The sequence below is a fragment of the Pygocentrus nattereri genome, chromosome 25 (genome assembly GCF_015220715.1).
Source record: "Pygocentrus nattereri isolate fPygNat1 chromosome 25, fPygNat1.pri, whole genome shotgun sequence".
In the NCBI taxonomy this organism is placed as follows: Eukaryota; Metazoa; Chordata; class Actinopteri; order Characiformes; family Serrasalmidae; genus Pygocentrus; species Pygocentrus nattereri.
Genome location: NC_051235.1, coordinates 3,735,179 through 3,748,843, shown reverse-complemented (window position 1 = coordinate 3,748,843; position 13,665 = coordinate 3,735,179). Strand labels below are relative to the sequence as shown.

The following is a 13,665-nucleotide window of genomic DNA, read 5'->3' as shown; positions in this document are numbered from 1 at the left end:
TCCATAATTAAAATGAAAATAAAAAGAAAAGAAGTTCAAATGTTGATTCGTCGGACCGCAGGACAATTTTCCACTTCCCCTCAGTCTATTTTAAATGAGCTCCGGCCCAGAGAAGGTGGCAGCGTTTCTGTATCCCATTTATATTTGGGTTCTTCTTTGTGTTTTAGAGTTTAACAGCGTTTGTGGATGCAGTGATGAACTGTGTTCACAGACAGTGGTTTTCCACAGTGCAGCAGCTGTTCTGCTTTTATATCTACAGCAACAAGAGCGGGCACCTCACGCTGCCGGCTGACCTGCGCTGTTCAAGGTTCGTTCATTTTCTATCAAGTGAATCTCTTTCTGCATCGAGTTAATGGCCAGTCTGGAGCTGGAATTTGTGCTGTTGTTTTTACTTTCTGGCCCTGATTATAAATCAGTCTGAGTTACAATAAAAATTACAGGACACGGCATTTTTTGCAGTTTATCAAACTGAAACTTTTAAACTGTCTCCTCAAAATACAGAGCATGTTTACAACTTTTCAAAGCGTGCAGTATTGACTCTGCTTTGCCTTTGTTCGGTGTATTTTAGGCAGATCTTTCGTGATCATATTTCCACTAGAGTTAACTCACGTGCAGAGAAGGGCGATATGGCAAAAACGGAACACTGTGATAGGTTTTCTCATACAATTTCTCAGAATGTGGGACAATATTTTTATTTAAATATACATAAATACCCTCTGTGGTCTGTGCTTATACATTAAATATAACTATATACTCACTGGCCACTTCATTAGGCATGTAGAGGTGGTCGAGACAACTTGCTGAAGTGCAGGCCGAGCATCAGAACGAGGAAGAAAGGGGATTTAAGGGGCTTTGAACGTGGCGTGGTTGTTGGTGCCAGACGGGCTGGTCTGAGTATTTCAGAAACTGCTGATCTGCTGGGATTTTCACACACGACCATCTCCAGGGTTCACAGAGAACGGTCCGAAAAAGAGGAAATATCCAGAGAGCGGTCAGTTGTGAGGACGAAAATGCCTTGTTGATGTGAGAGGTCAGAGGAGAATGGGCAGACTGGTTCCAGATGATAGAAAGGCAGCAAAAACTCAAATAACCAACCAGAATCTCTGAGGAACGTTTCCAACACCTTGTTGAAAGTGTGCCACGAAGAATTAAGGCAGTTCTGAAAGCAAAAGGGGGTCCAGCCTTTTACTAGTAAGGTGTACCTACTAAAGTGGCCGGTGAGTGTAAATACTAAATGCATACGGTTCTGTACTCAGCCCAATTCAACAGGACTGACCAGGCTCTCTTTGTAATCTCACATGCAGTTGGGAAGTGTTTTTGAGTTCTGATGATACTCACAAAGCATACTGTGACACGTTTTCATGTAATTTATCACGATAACGATAAATATTGTCAGATTGCCCAGCCCTACTGAGAATTTAATGATCTGTAAATTCATTTTATATCTTAAATGAATAGGCTTTACATTGTGCTGCCATACTATGTCATGAATACCAGGGGTAGGACAATACAATCAGCCCAGATTTGGTCATTTCACCATCATTTCAACAAAAAAATCCATATAATGAAGAACGATAAAGTTTAATGCATGCTTTCAGGTTCTTGCCAGGAGCTAGCAAGGTGTTAAGTGGTGCTGACTGAGAACTTTGGTGTGCAAACAAGAACATCCATTTTCACACAGTCACAGCTTTGCATTACAATATCACAAAGCATTAGATCCCTATAAAATAGTATATAGTATAAAAACACTGCAGAGTAGCACAAAGCTTCTTCAATATTCAGCAAAAACATAAGAATTCAGAATTTAAAGGTTGAGCTATCATCGCACTGGACGATCTCTACAAGTCGGCCAAGATTATCTTCTTACTACAGTAACCCTCGACGTTTAGAGCATGTCGCTGCCGTCGGATCAAAACCTCGTACCTCCAAAACGGTCACTTTACAGAGGAGGGAAAAAACCTACTTAACTTTTAATGTAAGTCAATGAAACCAGAGTTTTTACAGTCATTGTGGGCCATTTCTTTTAGTCCATTCATCATGAAATCTGCAGACAACGTAAAGAACAACCGATGTTTTCAAATTATGTCAAAAACTGGAAAACTGGAGATACGAGGTTTTCTTCCAACAGCAGAGATATATTTATGGCCTCTTTCTGAGTTTTTGAAGAACACAGCTACAGCAAGTATTGTTATGTGCAGGAAATCAGCCAAAAAACACACGCAGGTCACACCCGAAAGCACATAAAGCTTTATGCTGAAATGCCCAGTGATGCAGTCTGCAGTCTTCAGATCAAGCATTTGTTCCATGCGGTTGTTCCAGTTCTTTGGTTTAGATCAGAGCGTGCTGTCCTCAAACAGCAAACGTGTCCGGCCTTAGTTCTTGTCTGCAACAGCAAAAACTCTGAAGAACATGAAGAAGATCCATGACGTCTTGTTAAGACTGTAACCTTCTAGTAAAAACTGAATCCAATGCGAGTTTAATTCATACATTTCTACCCAAGTATGTCATTTCACAGCTACATTTGATGACGTATAGCAAAAAATGAACACAGTAACTGCAGGTTACTGAGGGTTAATCTGCCCTATTAAAAAGTTTCTAGCCTACATTTTAGAAAAGAGGTAAAAGCTCTTCAGAACACGGCTCCCGTGTGTTGGTGGGGGAACTCAGAGACGAATACAAACTACTGAACAGGTCGGTCTCAATGAGTCACTTAGATACAAGATAACATTCAGGGATGCCCCTGAAAAGAGCACTGAGATGCGACAGTCACAGCTCAACACAGTCATGTTTTACTTGGTGAGATGTTGAGGTTGGGCTCGTCCATCCAAGCTTCATTAAGCATTAAGGAAAGTGGCTTAGTGCTGTTATCTTTATTAGGAAAGGCGGCCTCAGATACCTTCATGCAGATTCTTCACTGTATGATGTGATATAATATATAGTTTAGTATAATATACATCTTGCTAAATTTGACAAGACTGTCTCGGAGCGTTTTTGAATTTTAAGCAATATAAGCGACTGGGTTTTCATTGTTTTTGGTTAATATGCCTAAAAGCATTCTAGCACTAGAACCTATCAGCACTAGACAGTAGAACAAAACAGCAACTTTAAAGCAGAAGGAAAAACATTCCTAACTTTTAATGTAATTTAATGTAAAACTGATCTGATTTGAAGCAATTCTGGAGCATTTCTATTGGTCCAATCACCGTGACATTTTCACATGATCTAAAGGATAGCTGACGGGTTCGAATTACGTATAAAAATTAAATCGATAAAAATCGACAAAAATGAAGAAATTTTGAAAACATTTTCTTTGGACATTATTTGAAAATAACTGTTGCCCTTTACGTTATATGTACATTTCATGATTAATGAACCAAAGTGAACGGGCCAAAATGACTTGGAAAGACATCTGGTTCCATTGACTTACATTAAAAGTACAGTAGGTTTTTTCCTTCTTCTGTAAAATTTTGGAGATACAAGGTTTTGTTCCAACAGTAGAGAAATAAAACTTGCATAAGTTTAATCAGCCAATCAACCAGTCAATCTAACAACTACAGTGAGGAAATGCACAACATTTCGGATACATAACTAAATCAACATCATTTTAATTCTTCAAGTGATCAGAAATGCACTGAAATTTGAGTATTTTGTTACATTACATCCAAATAAACAAATGATAAACAATCTGAAAAGTGGACACATTGTCTTCATAGGAACTCTTACACATAAAGAATGAGAGGCATGAGTTAGAGATTGCATTGGTTCAACACCTCGTGTATCAGTATCAGGCTAGTATCAGCAGAAATCGCAGGATATCATTATATGAAGGTGCTCATCCTAAGTGCTTGACTGTTGTCGCTCAGTTTAAACAGCTCATTTTAAGTTTAAAGAAAAAGCATCTGATTGGTGTCAGTACTGGACGAAACTCAAGGTTTAAATATACATTAAGTGCACAAACGTAATACGACCATTTACTGAATTCCTGCAGTTACTGATGGTCATGTAACCAGGACACTGCAGTGTCTCACACCAGATTAAAGTCGCTATCAAGGTACAAGAAATCCAGAGACCTGGATTTTAGACGGCTACTTCATTAATACACCTGTTTCTACAGTTTGTCCAGTGAGTGGAGTTAAAAACTCCAGCAGCACTGCTGTGTCTGATCCACTCGCACCAGCACAACACACACTAACACACCACCACCATGTCAGTGTTACTGCAGCGCTGAAAATGACCCACCACCCAGGTAGTACCTGCTCTGTGAGGGTCCATGGGGGTCCTGACCACTGAAGAACAGGGTAACAGAGTATCAGAGAAACAGATGGACTACAGTCTGTAACTGTAGAACTACAGAGTGCAGCTATACAGTAAGTGGAGCTGATAAAGTGGTGACCTGATCATTTGTTTTTGATCATTGATTTGAACGTCCTAACATAGGATCCTGACATCCTGACAGAGCAGCAGGTCGGTCAGTATGGGAGGCAAATCCGGCCAAAAAGGAAATGAAAATGAAAACAATAAAATGTGCAAACCTCTTTTTGCCATTTCTTTTTCCAAACATCTGCACAAATATCCTGCTGAAATTAATGAAATGCCTTCATTTGCAATTTCGTTTTTCACATGCGCGCGAGCCGTTTGTGACAAAAATAAAAATAAACTGAAAACGCCTATTCGTCATTTCATTTTAGTCGTTATTCTGGTTTTTCACGGCCAAATCTAAAATGAAAAAGCAAAAGAAAACACAAACTTCACTGTGGCTTTGGCTTTTCTTCATGAAATGCAGAATAGGAGTCAAAACTAAAATCAAAACGCAAAGGTTACCTTCTTATTTCTTTTTCATAGCGAATCTGATGAAATTAAAAGGAAAATGCAAAATGAATTAATCAACAGCAAAGAGACCGCCTGTGATTCCGTTTCTGGCACTGACACGCTGTAACTGTCAGAATGAAAAGGAAAACGAACATCAGCGCCACCTGCTGGAGATTCACTTTTCATTTCTCAGTTTTCTATTTCTTTTTCTAACTGACCAACATGCAAATATATGTTAATTAGCACTAGTCGGGGCTATGGGGTACATTTTAGGACATCCTCAGCTGCCCACGTCAGAATCGCCATCATTCCTCCAAACGACCTCAGAAAAAACCGAAAATGTTACACTGGCATTTATATCGAGATACACCATAGTTTTCTAAGTCATATGAACTAGTCTGTGCTTGACCAGTCTTGTGTTTGGCCTTTGACATGTTATTGTTTTCATTTTCATTTCCTTTTTGGCAGGATTTGCCTCCCGTAAGTCAGGAGTACCAGAAATACGTAAATTCTTCAAAGCTGCAATGAGGAACTGATGATACGTTCCAGTTAATCTGCCCCTTTTGGAATAAACACAAATATATAAAATAAATAAATATTATACATAAACAGTTCAAAGTGTACACAAAAGAGCTCTGCAGTCTAATATCAGTACGGCGATACACATCACAGCTGCGGGAAAGAAAACCTCGTATCTCCATTCTTCATGTAATGCCTGTTGTCCTTTACATTGTATACAAATGTCATGATGAATGGACCAAAAGAACCAGCCCAAAAATCTGGTTCCATTCACTCACAGTAAAATTAAACCAAGGTTTCTCCTTCTCCTGTAAAGTTACCATGTTGGAGATGCGAGGTTTTCTAGGAGTTCTCATACCGAAATTACATCCCTTCGTTAAAGCTGCTAAGGCTGAACACTCTGGGGTGGAGATGCATCATCAATCACCGTGAAGCGGATGAGCTGATCTGGGAGCAGCACAGCGGCTATTCTAGATGTGCAGTGCTGAAAACGTGATCTATGTAGACAGTAAAGAGGAACAGCGTTGAAGTGCCGGTTTCCTCTGCGTTGTGCAGCGATGTTGATGTGTAAAGCCTGCCAACATTATCATTCTCACGCCCTCTGAAACCTTCCAGACGAGCTAATCTACCAAGGACACTACACCCTCTTACATTTCCCCAGAGATACGAGTGCAGCTTCGGCTCAACCAGGGCGGCAGAGTAATAACTCAGTCCACCTCAGAGTGTCCAGCCCGTTTTTTAGCCCTTGTTTCCTTTGCATCAAGGCCGTCCAAGCTTAGATCAAAGAGAGCCAGATTAAAATACCTGAGGGCCGACATATTCTTCACTAATGATTCAAAATATATACGTTTCCAAAATATCTGCACACCGAATCTGAGCTTTCCGTGAGCTGCTGTGTTTCCTATCACGGTATAAAAGATGCCCGGGGCTTCTTTTAATGTTGGATTGTTCATTCGGAGCAGTTTGGATCGACAAGCGCTTGTAATAAATAATTTAACAGTAACAATACAGCATTTCTAATGTATTAATCAGATTCCAATTCAGGCGGTCAGTTGCTGAAAGATGTCATTTGTGAGACAGACTAAACCAAAATCTCTGAATTGTTTGGGTTTGTTGGCGAATGTTCTTTACATATCAAATAAACGCAGTGTAGCCAAGTTTTTGTTCGACCTTAAAGGGTTAATGTTTACCGAACTACTGGATTTGCTCTGATCAGGAGTAAATATCTAGTGATGTATGTACAAACACAAATATCAATCACTTCGCTCCTCATTCTGTTCTCAAAATGACTTTTTTCCTGAAATATCTTGACTTTTTCTCCAAGTATCATGACTTCCCCAACCCACCCATATGCAGTAAAGCATCTAAAACCTACTGGAATACCAGCCCTGCAGTGGGAGAATCACAGTTCTGTTGGAGAAAAACAGGCAGATCTTTCTGAACAGCTCAGCTAGAACCGTGTTTCTAGGATTGTACTTTCGATAGCGCAGGTTCGTCTGTCGAGCTTAAGCGCACAGCAGAGAGCATCCCAGCAGAAACGCAAAGAGAAGTGAAAGTCGGTCTGGTCTTCTTCTGACGTTGCCGTTTCTTGAGTTACTGTCTGTTGGTGTGACTGGACGATCTGTTAAACACACACAAACAAAAAACAAGACGCAGAACATTTTCACAAACTGGTGAAAGAAACGGTGAATTGGAGTCAAGTCGCCACAGTGCTGACTGTCATTTCCTTACAGGGAAGTCAAAGTCATCTGTCTGTGGTGACTGACCGCACAATTGGAGAAGCAGCAGACAGAAAAACATGAACTCTTGTGAAAGAGTCCATGGAAACGTTTACAGATATATACACTTGAAAAACATGTTAGGGTTGCAGTTTATTCAGATTTAAAAGTTATTCTTGAGCCTCGATTTACAAATATTGGTTTTAAATTTAATTATCTAGAATTCCAAGCACCACAGAAGCGTGTAGAGTCATGTGTGAAGGCTGAGGCCATATTTTGAGGTAAAAACATGTTTTTTTCTGCAATCATCTAAACTAATATATGAATTAAAAGACACAATCTCTAATGGTCTCTCCAGAATGTGTTCTTCAGGACGTGTATTGCTGGAGAAGCAGAGCGTGACCCTTACAGATCATCTCATGCAACTCATTTCTCCCAATTCTTGAATTCAGTGAAATCGATGAATATGAGGTGCTTCAGAATAAGATTTTAAAAGACACAGCAAGTTCATTCTCAAGCCACGTTTGTTTACATTGTCATGAACCACTGCACTTTGAATAAGAAGCCAAAGATGTCATGCAGAGCTGATGCGACTATTACAGCTGTCTGCAGAGGTCTGAATACCTTCCACTCAGATTTGTTGATTTTCTAAGTCAAAATAAGTTAATAGATCCTCTACAGAGCACAAGCTTGCATACAGAATACAAAGTGTGCCATAACTTTAACACATACGGCTGCGTGTACTGTGGAAAACATCTGTTAGACAAGTTCTGCAAGTTGTACATCCTGGTCAGGTTTTTTCTTTTAACTTGGTTCGGCTGCTGTGAATAAAACTTGCATGTATTACACCATTTAGTGGATCTTGCGCAATCAGTTATTTGGATATTCATTTTGCTGTGATACACTGTGATTTATTATTACTCCGAACAGCAACTTCAGAAATGGATATAAACACAGGGTGATTCAAAAAGATTCATCCGATTTCAAAATGACTTATTTCACTTGTAAATCATTACAGAACCAGGCAGTAGAGACTGATCCCATTTCAACCGTGAGGTGTCTAGGAACCAATCACAATCCACCTGGAAGACGGCTCCTTCAGTCTGAGAGGAGATGAGACCCCTGAGCAGAAAGCGTTCTGCGTTCTCCACGTCAATCAGAGTGAATCCGTCAGAACTGTGATTTTTGAGGGCAGTGAAGTTCCAGCAGCTCAGAGCGTTCAGCGCTGGTTCCACAGCACTGGATGATCTTCGAAATCCCACTGAAAGAGCCGTGAGAGCAGCGACGCCCGACACGCTCAGGCCAGTCTGGGATGAGTTTGACTGTGGTGTTGATGTCGTCCGTCCAGCTGGAGGAGGTTCAGACTGAGACCTTGTAGAACTACATAATAAACTTTATGCTCATTTAAACCGTTTACAGCTCACTGCACTGATCTGTAACGATTTACAAAAGAAATCAATCATTTTGAAATGGGATGAATCTTTTGAAATGGGATGAATCACTCTGTATTTTGTTATTGTCCAGCCGATCACAGTCACTGTAAACTAAACTTATTAGATTCTTTGGGCTCTCTGGAGAACCACAGAAAATAAATAAATAAAGCACAAATAGAGCAAAGAGAGGCTGCTGCTTATTATACAGCAAAACTAATGATTGGCTACTGCAGATATGGATCAAAATTTACTGAGCCTAGTCGAGTTTTGTTGAACCGGCGCTGCTTTCCAAAGTCTTGGCTGCATTTCTCGGCCGCTCCAAAGTGAAGGGCCCTTCGTATACAGCCAAAAATGCAGCCTACGTTCGGAGTGATTTCAAGGGTGTGTTTCCTTCCAGGCCTTTGATTACTCTGGTGATGTCACCAGGACTGTTCCATTTGTGTGACCAACAGGCTACTAAGGAGGAGCCTTCATAGGACAGTCCTACCGAGGACCTGCACCACCTCAGCTACAGCCAAGGCTCTGGAACGCAGCTCTTGAGTAAGAAGTTCATGTGACTGGTGAGTACTGAAGAAGGCTGATGGTGAGAAAGTGTCCAAATTCACGTGTACTCTGATATTTATTAAACTAAAGAGCTCATTCATGCTCAGCACTAGATCAGTGAGGGAGCAGGGATCCATTCATAGCCATGTGTCGCTATAACACAGGGGGCCAAGGAAAATCACACTAGTGGGGCTGTACTAGAAGGGCTGGAGTGTTTCTTTAGCATAACCATTTCACCACTGAACACAATCTACAACCTCTGTTAATCATTCACAGCAGGAGCGACCTTTCAGACTACAAACCTAATGTTTGAAGACAACTCATACGCACCTTTGACAGTCAGCTGTACTTTGTTTTTGGCGTTGACGTTAAGAAGGAAGCAGGTGTACGTTCCTCCATCACTCTTCCTCACATCGCGGAGTTTGATGGAGAAGTTTCCCTTTGTCCACTCAGCTGGAAAAGTGTCCACTCTGTTTTTGTAGGATGTGGCCTGCTCATCAAAATTCACGCTGCTGTCCGTGATGTCGTACACAGTGATGGTGTCTCCAAATCTCCAGAACACAGTGCCTTTAACCAGCAGTGCCTCATGACTGTTTGAACACGGTAAGATGACGGTGTCTCCTACAAAGGCTTGAACATCCTGCAAGGACACTGAGAGAGAGAGAGAGAGAGAGAGAGAGAGAGAGAGCGAGAGAGAGAGAGAGAGAGAGAGAGAGAGAGCGAGCGAGAGAGAGAGAGAGAGAGAGAGAGAGACCAAAACAGACCATAAAACTGTAAGTGTCCAGGCACAGTCTGGCTTTTAATTCTCCGTGTGCTGCTTATTTCTTAGTGAAACCTCAGTGAAGCTCTAGTCCGTTAAATCTTTGTTTATTTGTTTGTAAAACATGCTCACCTTTCTGTATCATCAGCAGGAACACTAAGGGCAAACAACATCTGACGAAGAAGTCAGAAAGTCAGTCATTCATTCAAAACAATCTGTGAACTATACTGCGGTTCCTGTCATGCCACGGAACGCTCAGGTCCTCCTGCTTGTAGAAACAGGTTCTGAATAGGCTGACAATGTCATTTTGTGGAAAACATGTAAATATCTCCTGTATGTTGTTCAGTAGGGCTGGTAGTGATGATAAAACACACACACACCTTCTAAGCTGCTTCTCCTTCTGGGTTGCGGAGAGATGATAACACTATTAATATTTACTAAGGCAGCATCTGTTAACTGGAGCCAAAGTTGGGCCACTCCTAGTCATGGGATCATACTGTGTACCTGTGCAAAACTAGCTTAGCTGCGTTTCTCCTGGTTTTAAACCGCCCTCAGGCATCAAAACCTGACAGGATAATCATTACGCAACTGCTTTCACAACCGCATTTCAAAAGGTCTTACTCCAGTGACGGCCCAGCCAAGGCCGCTGAAACTCCTGGACGCTCGATCAGTGGCTCAACTTCCTTACTCAGTTCAGTGGATGGGCAGCATTCCTCACAATGCAGTCTGAGGTACTGAAGGACAGACTGAATCCCAGTCTTCACACTGGGGTCACCAGCAGCACACCATGCCAAACAACTGTGAGGGCAATCTGAACCAATCAGATTCACTCTTTCTATACCAATAGTTTGGCTGGGGAAAAAAAGCAGCTCAAACTTCATAGGAAAAGCCAACATATGAAAACAACTGGGACAAGCAAGAAAAACCCCTGGAAAATCCAGGGAACTTGGACAGGTGGCAAACCTACTTAAAGCTGCTGTTTACCCATAACAGAGAAACAAGTCAGCATAGTTTGGTGAGCATTCCAGCCAAACCTGGCTTCATCTGAATTCCCACCTGACGCATAACGTTAAGGTGTCCAGCTGGTTACGCTGGATATACAAAGGAAAACACTTAAGTAGCCCAATATGGATATTTTAAACAGTGTCAGGTTACCTGGACCTGATTTTCAGGGGTCAGTAGGTTAGGTGGTCTTGTTTGGGCTGCTGGAAGTAAACAGCTATTTTAGTAGCTAAGCTAGCTAACTAACTAAGACTAGCCAGCCAACGCCCAAGCTACATTTCGGATGTTGTGACCACCAAACTGTCCGTTCGTCAAGGAAGTAATATCTGTAATATGGGGTTAAATGTAAATCCTGGCTTGCTGTGTCTCAGGATAGTTAGCTAGCCGAGCTCAGATACATTGCCGATATTTATCCTGAGGTTTTTGGGACTTCTGGTTAGCTCCATTAGCTTCGCTGAGGAGGAATTCCGCCAAAACAAGGCCTGATAAATACAGACAGACCTGTAACCACACGAGAACCTTGCTTTTCTACCTCACACAGAAGGCTTACCTGATTTTTCCCATTTCATATATCTGTTTAAACACTTTATGAGGAATAAAATAACAAAAAAATCCTTTGGTGGTCATTTTTACTCTCTGGAGCTGAGCGGCGCATGCGCGAATATCTACGGAAGCGTACGTAACAGAAAAATGAGAGAAATTCAAATAAAAAACTCGGAAGGATCTTTTTTTTGGCATTTTATGTCATTAATAAATTCATAAATTATGATTTATTTATAATATTTTCTTTCTTTTTCCAGAGCTGCTCCTGGCTGCCTATTTTGGGTGATGGACCACTAGGAATGTTCTACGGCTGGTCCAGCACCACAGAACCAGCCCACCTGATTCACCCAAACAGTGTCATATTTCAGTTAAAACACATTTAACACACTCGTGTCCAGAACTGTGCAGCAGCAGATGCGCTACAGTCTATAACTGTAACGTTAGTGGACCTCAAAAGGTGGACGGAGCTCATGAAGTGGACAGAGAGGGAAATACAAAATAAAAGTCTCTAATAAAGTGGACGGTCGGTGTATGGAAATCAAATCAAATCAAATCAGATTTATTGTCACATCACAAGAGTACAGGAGTACAGGTGAGTGACAAACTTGGGTGCAAGTTCCCACTGAATGCAGCGACAGTAAATACAACATGGAGTACAAAAAAAAAAAAAAAAAAAAATTTATATATATATATATATAAATATAGAAATATACAATAAACCAACTTGAACAATATACACAGACATTATATACATAATTATATACATAATCTTATTGCACTGAATGTGAGGTAAAAAGTCATAAAATAAGGATACTGCAATGCTGTGTACATGTGCAATAATCTATGTATGTGTGTAAGTACGGAGATAGTCCAGTAGGTGACTTAGAGTAACTTAGAGTAAAGTGCATGGTAGAGAATGAGTCCGAATGTGCAGTGTAAAGTAAAGTAAAGTAGTGGAGTGCAGGGTAAAGTGCAGAGAATAGAGAATAGAATAGAAAGGATAGAAATAGAAAAGAATAGAGCAGCAGGACGGAGAGCGCCTTTGCTCGAGAACCATCGCCTAAAGGATGTACTGAGTATTCATGTCTCCAGGGCTGAACTCAAGTGGACAGACAGACAGATGCCAGTGTTTGGTGTAAAGTGCTCTGCTCTTGAGAAACAGAATAATTCAGAACGGTGGTGATAGGAACCAGACGTCTAAGGATTAGGCTGCTTTTACACATGCCACTTTAATTGCTTGAAACTTAAGTGAAACTATCCTGCAACTTACTTGAAACTCAGCCACAACATTGCGTCTCAACTTCAGGAGACAGCCCATCAAAATGTTGATAATGCATCGTGTGATCATGTCAAACAACATTGTTTCAAATGATGGATTCCACTGAGTCAACAAACAAAAGAGAATGAAATAGGGTGGTTTATTGGATGATGGAAAATGAGTGTACTAAAAAGTTTGAGGTGCTAATTTGGCTGACTGGAGGCTATTTCTCAATGACTTTTGTCTTTTACGTCCAGACAATAAAGGATTCCTAGTTTGTACCGGCATTGGAGGTCACGAGTTCTCCTTTTTTTTTTACAACACAACGCAGAGTAGTCGTGGCCGGGTTATCTTTGCATGTTCGCTCCATGTGGAGGCTTGGACCCGCTACACCATAACCATAAAATCTTTATCAGATTATCAGACTATGCTGCTCCCAGCAACCACCTAGCAACACCTCAGCAACCACCTGGAATTCCATAGCAACTACCTATGAACACTATAGCAACCATATAAAATACCATAGTAACCACCTGGAAACACCTTAGGAGCTGTTCTCAAATCAAGTCACTGCATTTTGTTCAGTAAATGCTCTTTTCTGTTTATTGCTAAAATATTGATGACGTGTTAGATGTTCAGACGTACCATTAACAATCAGGTATATTGTTGTTTGAATGTTGACTCCAGGAATGAAGCAAGTGTACATTCCTCCATCCGTCTTCTTCAAACGGCTGAGTTTGATGGAGAAGTTTCCTTTAGTCCACTCGTCTGGAAAGCTGTCAACTCGGCCTCTGAACGGCACATCCTGTTCATCCAACGACGCTCTGCTGTCGAAGATGTCGTACACGGTGCCGCTGTCTCTGAATCTCCAGAATACGGTGACTTTATTTGGCAGCTCTTTACCACTGCTAAGGCATGGCAAGATGACGGTGTCGCCCACAAAACCTTCAATCTCCAGCAGGGAAACTGAAACAGATACCAAAACACACCAAATCAAAGGTGTCCAGGCACCGTCTGGCTTTTAGTTCTCTGTGTGAAACCTCAGTGAAGCTCTAGTCCGTTAGATCTTTGCTTATTGAG

General features: G+C 41.2%; 1 protein-coding gene and 1 long non-coding RNA gene across 7 annotated transcripts in view; one reads left to right on the top strand and one right to left on the bottom strand.

Moving 5' to 3' along the window:
• Positions 1-222: 222 nt before the first annotated feature.
• LOC108415911 lies at positions 223-13,406 on the top strand. Of its 2 annotated transcripts, XR_005129666.1 has the most exons (5): positions 223-307; positions 8,932-9,039; positions 9,505-9,625; positions 11,585-11,919; positions 13,273-13,406. It is a non-coding gene; the product is annotated as an uncharacterized LOC108415911 (long non-coding RNA). The 2 variants fall into 2 exon arrangements; XR_005129665.1 differs by lacking the exon at positions 13,273-13,406 and having other exon boundaries at positions 11,585-12,005.
• Positions 5,163-13,665, bottom strand: part of LOC108415909 (CD276 antigen-like) — a 55,628-nt gene continuing 47,125 nt past the window's right edge. For 4 of the 5 annotated variants that reach the window (XM_037534651.1, XM_037534650.1, XM_037534649.1 and 1 more), the window contains exons 3-5: positions 13,231-13,551; positions 9,353-9,673; positions 5,163-6,949 (exon numbers count right to left, since the gene is read on the bottom strand). In XM_037534651.1, coding sequence (XP_037390548.1) covers positions 6,834-6,949; positions 9,353-9,673; positions 13,231-13,551 — 758 coding nt within the window. In that variant the 3' untranslated portion in view covers positions 5,163-6,833. The remainder of the gene's footprint in view (positions 6,950-9,352; positions 9,674-13,230; positions 13,552-13,665) is intronic. The other variant, XM_037534652.1, reaches the window with a different exon arrangement.